Source organism: Talpa occidentalis, unplaced genomic scaffold (genome assembly GCF_014898055.3).
Source record: "Talpa occidentalis isolate TD23 unplaced genomic scaffold, MPIMG_talOcc4v2.1, whole genome shotgun sequence".
Lineage (NCBI taxonomy): Eukaryota > Metazoa > Chordata > Mammalia > Eulipotyphla > Talpidae > Talpa > Talpa occidentalis.
The window spans coordinates 67,314,262-67,325,553 of record NW_026555331.1 but is presented as its reverse complement, the minus strand read 5'-3'; the positions used below and the strand labels follow the sequence as shown (position 1 = coordinate 67,325,553).

General features: G+C 42.0%; 1 protein-coding gene across 1 annotated transcript; it reads left to right on the top strand.

Moving 5' to 3' along the window:
- Positions 1–4,735: 4,735 nt before the first annotated feature.
- Positions 4,736–11,128, top strand: NPBWR1 (neuropeptides B and W receptor 1). The gene is made up of 2 exons (XM_037509285.2): positions 4,736–4,904; positions 5,231–11,128. Exon 2 carries the CDS (start codon positions 5,422–5,424, stop codon positions 6,412–6,414), a length of 993 nt encoding a protein of 330 aa, XP_037365182.1. The 5' UTR covers positions 4,736–4,904; positions 5,231–5,421; the 3' UTR covers positions 6,415–11,128.
- The last annotated feature ends 164 nt before the right edge of the window (positions 11,129–11,292 follow it).

The window sequence follows — 11,292 nt, the reverse complement described above, 5'->3', positions numbered from 1 at the left end:
CTTAAGAATGAAGATTATTAAACACAGAATGGGTTGTAAAAAATAAGATAAAATATTTGTTCACAAATGCATTCAGATATTTTGAGAACAAAGTGAATGAAATAAAATATTTTCATGAAAATGTAAAATCTCACTTTATCATTCAACTGATAGCTCTATTGACCATATACCAACTTTTTTCTTCCTTAAGTTTTGGTTCACTTTATACTTTATAAACATTAAAATTTATGTTGACTAACTAAAAATTAAAGTAAGAAATATTAGATGTAGAAGTTATAGATACTATTCTTCAAACTATTCTCCAAGTGAGATATCAGACAGAGTACAAAAGTTATATTTGCCTTTAAAAATGTGGGTATTAAGATAACCATTTCTTTATTAACCGTGAAGGTAACTTTTGCAAGCAACTATTAGATGTATAGCTAAGAGAGAAAAGATGCATAATTAAGGAGATAGCATTGTTAAAAAGAAGAGATACAAAAACCTTGTTTGAACAGCTCCCTGGCTTCCTCATTAGACCTAAAGAATACATCATAGATGAATTTTTGCTATTTATGACAATATGGGTGGAACTCAAAGGCATTCCACTAAGTGAAATAAGTCAGATGGAGAAAGACAGATGCCATGATTTCACTCATATGTAGAAGATAAAGAAATGAAACAAATGAATAAAAAAATAAAATAAAAACAGACTATGAGAACAAAATGGTTATTATCAGAGAGGAAAAAGAAACAGGGAGAAGGCAAATTGAACAAAGAGATCAGTTGTAGGTAGCAGGTGGTTATTAGGCTTTTGGTAATGATTATATGCAGTATTTACAGAGGTTGAATTATAATGTCATAGACCTGAGACCTATACAATGTTTTAAACAATTATTAAAGCAATAAATATTTACACACAGAGAGAGACACACAATATGCTTAAAATATATATGTATTTGTAGGTTTAAAAATAAAATAAATAAAATAAAAAAGAATACATTAGGGAACCAGGATTGTTTCATCAGAGAATAATGTACTATATTTAAGAATTATAACGTCTAGGTGTTGGAGAAACTGAAAAGCCATGGAAAAGAAATGAAACTAGACCACTACATTACTCCATAAACACAAATTACTTCAAAATGGATTAAAGGGCCTGCCTGGTGGCACAGTGGTTGAGCGCTGGGCTACGAAGCTGGCCACAACCTCTGCAGTGCTGGTTCTATCCCCGGCCACTGGTGAGGGTCCCACATGGCACACAGACCTCTCCTGCCAATGCCCACTGTTCTCCTCAGCAATGTATTTCATCAGTCTGCCTGTTCTGTTCCCCACTCTGGCTCTGGTGAATTCTCTCAGTCTCCCGCATTTCTGAGTGTAACCAATGCTTGTATAAATAAATAAAAATAAATCTCAAAAAAAAAAAAAGGATTAAAGACTTAAATGTAAGGGCCTCCCTGGTGGTGTAGGCATTAAAGAGTGCTGTTAAGCTACTGTCAGCCACCTCAGCATGGGTTCAATTCCCCGCCAGTCAGGGAGGTGACCCACATGGTGCAGCAGACCTCTCCTGCCTTGCCCGCTGTGAACCTCAGCAGTGTATTTCAGTCAACCCGACTGTTCTGCTCCCTATTCTGTCTGTGGTGAATCCTCTCACCTCCCACATCTCTGACCTGTACCCCAGTTCTTGTATGCATAAATAAGTCTTTAAAAAAAAAAAGACTTAAATGTAAGACCTGAAACCATAAAACATATAGAAGAAAATATAGATGATAAGTTCATCAGCATTGACCTCAGAGATGTCTTTTGGAATTCTGCACCAATGGTAAGAGATGCAAAAGCAAAAGTAAACAAAGACTATCAAATTAAAAACAACAACAACAGCAAAACTTCTGTGTAGCAAAATAAACAACCACAAAAGTAAAATATTTGCTACATACATAATGGGAGAAGATACCCATAACTCACACATTTGACAAAGGTTTAACATCCAAAATATAAAAAGAACTCATAAAACTCAAACAACAAAATAACCTGATCAAAAACCAGGCAGAGGATATGAAAAGGTACTTCTCTACAGACAATATACAGATGGCCAACAGATACAGATGAAAATGTTCTTCACTTGAAATATCACCTCACTCCTATAAGAATGACATAAATTAAAAACACAAAAAAACAATTACGTGAGAGGGTGTGGAAAAAGGAAACCCTATATACTCTTATTGGGAATGTAAATTGGTGTGAACACCATGGAAAATGGTATGGAAGTTCCTCACAAATTATAAATTTAAAAAGTACATTTGCGGGCCTCCCTGGTGGCGCAGGCGGTTGAGCGCTGCACTGTGAAGCTGTCTGCAGAGTTTGCAGTGCCGTTCGATACTGGCTGGGCCACGAGAATCCCACATGGCGTGGCAGACCTCTCCTGTCTCACCTGCTGCTCCCCTCAGCAGTGTATTTCATCAGTCTGCCTGTTCTGCTCCCCGCTCTGTCTCTGGTGAATCCTCTCACCCTCCCGCACATCTGGCCTATACCCCGGTTCTTGTATAAATGAATAAATAAATAAATTTAAAAAAATAAAAAGTACAGTTGTCTGGTGGATGTCCCCTTGATCATTTTATAGTGTTCATCTCTGTTTCTTGTCACCTTTTTAGCTTGAAGTTGAGTTTGTCTGGTATAAGTATGGCTGCATCTGCCTTCTTTTGGGGATCATTTGTGGAATTGTTTTCCATCCCTTTACTTTCAATCCATGTTTATCTTTAGAACTTAGGTGTGTTTCCTGGAAGCAGCAGAGGTTGCATTCTGTTTTCTAATCCAGCATTACATATATTCCACTTTGTTGTTTACTTGCTTGCATGGTTTCTGAAGAAAGTTCAATGTAATTTTTTTCTTAGTTCTTCTCTGTATAAGGAGAAGAACCTTCTTCTCCACCTTCTTTCAAGCATTTCTCTATTTCTTTATCTTTGATTTCCTGCAGTTTGAATATAGTATGCCTAGGTGTACACTTTTTTGTGTCTGTATTTCCTGCTTGATAGTTTCAACTTCCTGGATCTGTGATTTGGTATCTCCAATTTTGAAAAATTCTGTGATTATTACTTCAAGTATTTCTTCTAGTATTTTGTCATTCCACAGGAAAATAAAGCAATCAAATGTGTTCATAACTAATAAAACAGCATCAAATTAGTTAGAAAATTTGAAAATTAAAAGTAAAGAGAAATCTACAATTACCAATTGATAATTTTTAACACATCTCTCTTAGTAACTAATAAAACATGAGAGAAAAAGACTAAGAGATTAAAAACAGACCCAATAATAAATTTGAGTAGTTAACATGTATAGCGTTCACACCTAAAAAATGAAGAACACACATTATTTTCAAACATATATTACATAATTAAAAAAATAACTAGAAAAATAACTACATACTTATCAATGTGTCAAGAATGGCAATGAATAGAAATCATATTGAATATACTCTCTGTCCATAGTCTGATTAAATCAGAAAACAATAATTAAAAAACTAAAATGTTTCCCAATGTTTGAAAATTAAGCATATATTTGCATATATGAATCATGCAATATATAGATACATATACACACAAAATATGTATACATATGATATAGGCATATATATATATTGGTGTGTATTATACATACAGTATGTATATAATGTTTTTGTTCCCTGTAACAATATATGTAGTTTTTTCTCACATATTCCTGTCATTTCTTCAAATGAAAACATGAAACTGCAGGGACCAAATTTATGGAGATCCTAGAAAAAGGAGACTTGAGAGAGAAAAGGAAAGCATTTCTATTTCTGCCCCTAGAGGCTGCTTCTACTGGCCACTTCCTGTCTCTTTCTCAATATCTCAGACCCTATTGTCTAAAAATGTATTATAAAAAAAACTCTCTCACTTTGTTTAGACTTTTACCTGTTCTTGTGGAAGGGAAATTTATTATAGGGAAGCAGGATAGAATTCCTGTTTTAATTTGATGACTTTCCCAAAGGGAAGGTGTAGGAAGAAAATAATTGGAGAAACTAATATTTAATTTATTTCATTAAGTCCTCAAAGGTGAAGGGAGTTCCCTTTCACAGAGGAAAAACTAGAGCAGTTGCTCTGCCTCCCTGGCAACACTTTTATGGCTTCAGGATAATTCCATCCAAAGGCAGAATTAGGAAAGTGTGAGAATCAGAAGAGTGTTGAACAACTTGCCACATTTTATAAAACCTGCATTAAGTCATGGTGCCAGAAAAGACTTTCAGAAATAGTTGGTCTATGTTAATAAAGTTATAGCTTCCGTGTTTTTAGAAAGCCTTATCTCAAATTGTCGATCATTATTTCTTATAAGTCTTGTAAACTCGTGAATATGGGGTAGTAGAAAACGGGTGATTTACATTTAAAAATTGCATTCACTTTCCCCTTCTGTATATATAGCATGGAATATACACGTAATTTAAAATTTAAGTGATATCTGCCCACTCGCTTTATGATATTTTAACAAAATATAATGTGAATCTTAACTATGTTGTTCTCTTTTTAAAACAGACCAGCAATACTTTGTTTTTCTTAAATTTAATTATTTGCAGGAAAGCGTTTTATTAATTCAAATGGAATGAAGTTACACTACAGGGAACAAGAAAAGTACCCTATAATGCTAGTTATAAAGCAGTTTCACTTGGGGAGGAGGGAGGGGGGAGGGGGGAGGGGGTAGCTGGAAGGCTCGGGGTCAGCGGAGCGCAGTTGCGGCTGCGCCAGTTCTCAGCTTCCAGGCGCGTCGGCGAGATCCGCCCAAGCGCGATCTGCAGCCTCTGGGCAGAAGTGGGTAGGCTGACTCTCGGGGAGGCGCCCCCGCGGCCCGGCATCCTACTGCCGCCTCCTCTCATCACTCCAGAAGAGACAGACCCTTTCCTGGGCCGGCCGGGTGAGGTACGGATTGCTGTAGAGCTTGCCCTTACAGAGGGCGCCGGGAACCTAGGGGAGCCAAAGCTAAGCCCTGCAGAATTCTGAGTGACTCGGGTCGGCCAGGGGAGTCCAAAAGCTGGGGGAGAGGCTTTGCATTTTTCCTATGAAAGGCAGGGGAGCTTCTCTCTCTAGCACTTCATTTGATGTGTTCACCGGGTTAGAATAAGATTTCAACAGGTAGCAGCGAGCAGTCATGTGGGCAGGTTTGAGGTAACCTCCCCCACCCCTGCACAGCCACCTAAAACTGCAAGTCCGCCCGCCTAACCTCTGCTTTCAATCCCGCTTTCCAGCCCCGCGAGTCCGCGGCGACCACGCGCTCAGGGGACCCCCTGGAACAGCCTCCCCAGAAAGGACAGAGGAAAGCTCAGAAAGCGGCCAGCAGCGGCCGGCGCAGGTCCGCGCGCACACGGGCTGCGGGGTCCGAGACCCGGCGATTGGCAGTGGGGGACACCCAGGCGCCCTCTGCTCTGCCCTCGTCGAGATGCACAACGCGTCGTCCTCAGAGTCGGGGCCCACCAACACTTCGTGTCCCGTCCCGGAGCTCGGCTGCCCCAACGCGTCCGGCCAGCAGCCGCCGTCGCTGCCGCCGCCGCTGGTCGTGGCGGTGCCGGTCGTGTACGCCGTGATCTGCGCCGTGGGCTTGGCGGGCAACTCTGCGGTGCTGTATGTGCTGCTGCGCTCGCCCCGCATGAAGACCGTCACCAACCTGTTCATCCTCAACCTGGCCATCGCGGACGAGCTCTTCACGCTCGTTCTGCCCATCAACATCGCTGACTTCCTCCTGCGGCAGTGGCCCTTTGGGGAGCTCATGTGCAAGTTGATCGTGGCCATCGATCAGTACAACACATTTTCCAGCCTCTACTTCCTCACCGTCATGAGCGCCGACCGCTACCTGGTGGTGCTGGCCACGGCCGAGTCGCGCAGAGTGACCGGCCGCACCTACGGCGCCGCGCGCGCGGTCAGCCTGGCCGTGTGGGGGCTCGTGACGCTGGTCGTGCTGCCCTTCGCCGTGTTCGCCCGGCTGGACGACGAGCAAGGGAGGCGCCAGTGTGTGCTGGTCTTCCCGCATCCCGAGGCCTTCTGGTGGCGGGCCAGCCGCCTGTACACGCTGGTGCTGGGATTCGCCATCCCGGTGTCCACTATCTGTGTCCTCTACACCACCCTGCTGTGCCGGCTACGCTCCATTCGGCTGGATAGTCACGCCAAAGCGCTGGACCGCGCAAAGAAGCGGGTGACTTTCCTGGTGGTGGCGATCCTGGCAGTGTGCCTCCTCTGCTGGACGCCCTACCACCTGAGCACCGTGGTGGCGCTCACCACGGACCTCCCGCAGACGCCGCTGGTGATTGCGGTCTCCTACTTCATCACGAGCCTGAGCTACGCCAACAGCTGTCTCAATCCCTTTCTCTACGCTTTCCTGGACGACAGCTTCCGCAGGAGTCTCCGCCAGCTGTTGGTGTGCCGCCCTGCTGCCTGAAGCCCCCCACTCACAGCTCCCCAGCCCAGCCCAGCCTCGACCCTCGCTGGGGCAACCCGCGGCAGTAGCGCCCCGCGTGCTATGCCTGAGCGCAGGCTCATCAGTCTCCCTACTCCCGTCCCACTTGTGGCAGCGCCCACAGTTTGAAATTGCCAAGCCCCCAGGATGTGCAGGTACACAGAATACCACGCTGACCGCTCCCTAAAGCCAAAAGGCAAAGTAAGGGGAGGGGTGGGTGCTGTGCTGTGGGGAACCCACACTGCGGTCTCCTTTGTGCCTCCCGCCAGAACTGTCCCCAATTCGGGTTCCAGGTGGAGCCCTCCACGCTGTCAAGGAAGAGGCCCACAGAGGCTGCCAACACCCCTGCACTTTGCTTCCATTTCCCGCAGCGACTGTTTAGTGAACAGCTTGGTGTGATCCGCTTGTCCTCCACTGCGCGCTGACCTATGGAGAAGAGCCAAGACTACCCTGCGAAGCGCGTGGGGAGGTTTGGCGGGGGCTGGTGGTGGTGGTGGTGTGTGTGTGTGTGTGTGTGTGTGTGTGTGCTCGCGCGCGCAGATTTTTTTCTCCTATTCTAGCGGTTTCTTTCTTTGCCCTTTCCAACTTTCCTACACCGCTGTCAGCTGAAAACCCTTCAGGACTCTCAGGCTGCAAGAATCCGCCTCTCCGGGTTCAGGAAGTACCAGGAGCAGCAAGTCTGCGGGGCGCGCAGATTCAGGCGCCCCCTTGCGTCGCCAGCCGCCCTGCGCCGAGCATCCTAACGCACAGCGCTGTTTGCAGCCGAACTCGCCCTCTCTAAACTGCTGTTTACACCGTTAGCTTATTAGGCATCTCTTCTTCTTCTTCTTCTTTTTTTATTTTTTGTGGGACCCTCGCCGGCGGCCGGGGAGCGAACCGGCGCTGCAGAGGCTGCGGGCAGCCTCGCAGCCCAGCGCTCAACCGCTGCACCACCAGGGGAAGCCCTAGGCATCTCTTCTTTTATACTAGTGACTTCGTTACCCCTACATCACTTTGCTCAGTCGACCTCTTATATGACTTGAACCAGTTCGTTGTAATTTTTTTTGTGTGAGTGTTGATTTTCACCACTGAGGTCTTGATGTATGTAAAATCTGGAATTTACTCCGGAATCACAGTGAGACCAGCCAACACTCTACATTTATTTTATCTCTACTCATGGAAGATAAGAGTGAATTAAGAGAGGACTGAAATTTGGGTTGACCCAAGCACCTGGAGCCTACTCCTCAGACAGGAGGGCAGAGCCTTATGGTTTATTGCTCTTTAAAGTGTCCTAGAAGGTATTTTTTTTTAATTTGGGATATATGAATAGAAATTTCAGAAAATGTTGTTTCCTATGGCACAGTCTTATATGTGAGAAGGTGTGAATTGTGTAATTAGTTTGATGGACATTAATCAGTTTCTCAATTTATACTTTCGAAAGTATAGATGAAAAACTCCTTTGGGTGGGGAGGAGCCATCTCTCCGGTTTTGCTGAGCGAATTTGGGACGAGAATTGCTTCCTTAATGATCAGAGCTATTCGGGTACAATGATATAATTCATAGCTATCAATTCAGAAAATGTAAATTTAGAAACCTAGTTTGGGTGAGAAATGATATTAAATTGTTCAAAGTAAAGTTGTTTTTTTCCCCTCTCCACTGCATTTTGAATGGTAGAACGTCATGGATGGCATTTGAACAACCGTCTGCTGGTGGGCTGCAGAAGCCTCTAGGAGTTCGTGTTAGTATCTTTCAAATCCCTTAGAAACATTCTATTGATTTTATTTATGAGTCACAATATTTTTAATGAATTCACAGTATTTTACTTTTTGAAAATAAAAGTTTTAAGCTTAGAGTAACTGCCACATTATCTAAGGTGATAGATAAATGGTAAAATGGGCCTTTGGCCACAAACACAGCCAGGTGTGACCATCTGGATTTGAAACCCCATCTGTTTTGATAAACTCAGTAGCTATGCTGTGACATCCTGTGGGTACAGATCAGGGGAAAGCCCAGTAATCCATCTGTTCACTGCATCATGCATTCTGCAGATGGACTTGGAGCTACCTTGGAACTATGGATAGGACTTCAAGAAAAACATCTGCACTCACATCACTGTGTTCTCCATACCAAGGTTTGGACTGGCACACTAATATGTAGTGCCTAAATAGGACTGAGTGATTTAGTTTTACAGTTTTAAAAATCACTGGATAAACGTTTGTTATTTTAGATAGTTGTTTGTATATTATTAGCATGTGGATTTTCATATTGTGTGTCAGACATCATTTTCATATCTTAGATACTGGATAGAATAAATATGCAAATTACCATGCAAAAGTAAAACTTACATCATTATATTGCAAAAATTTTAATTCTGTGTTGAATTTTTGCAGTCATTATGTAAAAACTATTTTGTCTGGTTATGCCATTTCTGATATTTCAAACTGCAAGTTGGTTTTACTTAATTTTGTAAAATTATGTGTTTAGTAAAAGTACGTGTTTAAGCTTTCTCTTGAGGAATGTAGAAACTCTGTTAGTGCATTTCAAAGAATCTTAGTTTGAAATAAACACCGAAATATTCTGTGTGATAAGTGAATATTCTATTTCCTGAGATCACGGAACACATAACTCAGCCATCTTGCTATGTATGAATTATGCTTTTAAAAAAAATACTGCCTTCATGGAGAAGCTATCTAGTGTATAAGCAAAGAATAAATGTGTTTGATATGACAAGATTAAGAATGAACTTCCTTTACTTTGGGTAATTGTGAAAATGATGTGAAAGTGCTCATTAGCACAAAATCTCTACAACATATTTTGGGCAGAAAAATGGTAAGTTTTTATCATATAATCACAAACCTTGTGTCTTGAATATTTGAATTGTTTGTGTGGAGGGCCAGAAGAGAAGAGAAGTCGTTGAAGTCATTAGCACACATCATTACTATTTCAATTAAGAGAATGCACAGACATGGCACACATATACACAAAACAGAGGATCTCACCAGAAAAACTCTGGCACTCATTGAAAAACCTCCTTTTCTCAGCAACATGCTGGGAATACAGCAACAAAAACAATATCCCTCAATAGATGTCAGTCACCTATGTTTATGTTTATGAATGAGTTTAGCGAATCCTTCACATTAATGGTCTTTTACTGGAAGAGTTTTGGATATGGCACTTTAATTGATATTTTATATACAAAGAAATGGAGATATAGAGAATTGGATCTATTTGATTAGGTCCAGAAAGCCCAAGCAAAACCATCTGCTTCCTTTTCTAGGAATTGTACCATCATAAACATCCAATAAGATGAAATTGATTGCAGGGTATAATTTGGAATTACTAGGCCATAGAAAACACTGATGTCTTTGGTATATTTAAAGAATCAAGCAAGATTTATATATATATATATATAAATGTATATACACACATATCTATGTACACACACACATATATATCTATACACACATATACTATTGTAACATGTGACCCAAAGGTAGGATAAGATTGAAGAATAAAATTTCAATTCTAACTCACAGTCTTGAAAGTATATGGTATTGTAAGGGTATAGAAGGAAAATTCCTATATCAGGGTTGGCTGCAGTTTGCTCGACTGTGCAAGCACTACTACATTGCAATTTGAACGCTATGCATAGAGTTGTGCTCCAGGATGCACTATTTAAGTAGGCTAGGCTAGTATGCTAGTGGCGCTTCTGCTTATATAGAACAGTTTTACAATGGATGGCATTGTCCTCGAATTTAGGGTGAGACAACATTAGTTTTGATTCCATATCTCGTAAGTTTTCATGAAGATGTCATGCCTTAGTGATTAAAGGAGAAGAGGGGAGGGATGAGAAGAAAAGTTTAAATGCATCTGTCAGAAAATCTGCTTCTGACAATCCAGATCAGAAATTTTTTTCTTGACATAATGCTAACTGGCAGCAAGAACAGACTGTCTTTCCTGCCAACACCTCAGGTGCATCCCTGCACATAGAACAGACATCCCGGCTGACCACGTTTGGGGGATCAGCTCAGGATCTTTCTGTGAAATGTACATCCTACAGTGTGGAGTTCATAATTTGCACCACCATGTTTTTTATCTCTCATGGCCTTTCCATATCTCTTTATCAGTGTCTTTATAAACAAGTGGCAGTTTTTTTTAATTGATAACTTAAGTTCTTCAATTGTCTCTACTTTATAATCAGTGGGGTCATTACAGTGTCCATACACAGCATTTGATCAGTCAGAATCATTACAATATCAATACATAACACCTTAAAACTCTGTACTGAAAGAATAATTAGCAGTTTCTTGCTCTGAGTTCCAGCTCTGAGTTCTCAGAACTACTATAGTTGTTTATTCTGAAATTTGCCTCTTTACTGCTAAATTATAGGTTTATACCTTAATGATTTAATTCAATAAATTTAGACTTTGTAATTAAGAGATTTGGAGGGCATGCATTGTTGGCACTTTTGAAAATTAGATGTGTTCAAAAGTGTGTCTCTTGGGCCTCCCTAGGTGGCCCAGCGGTTAAACGCTGGGCTGCAAAGCTGCCTGCTGCCTCTGCAGCAGCGGTTCAATCCTCGGCCTCCAGGGAGGGACATCTCCTGTCTTGCCTGCTGCTCCCCCTCAGCATTGTATTTTGTCACTCTGCCTGTTCTGTTCCCCGTTCTGGCTCTGGTGAATTTTCTCATCCTCCCATGCTTCTGACTGTACCCAGTGCTTGCATAAATAAATAAATAAATAAATAAATAAATAAATAAATAAGTGTGTTTCTCCTTACTCTGATTTCAGACTTTTACTTTGTCTCCTATTTTCATTCCAACTTAGTTCTTACCTTCTGCAGCATCTGGTTCCCTGTGTCTAGTGCATCTCTGAGTCCAGT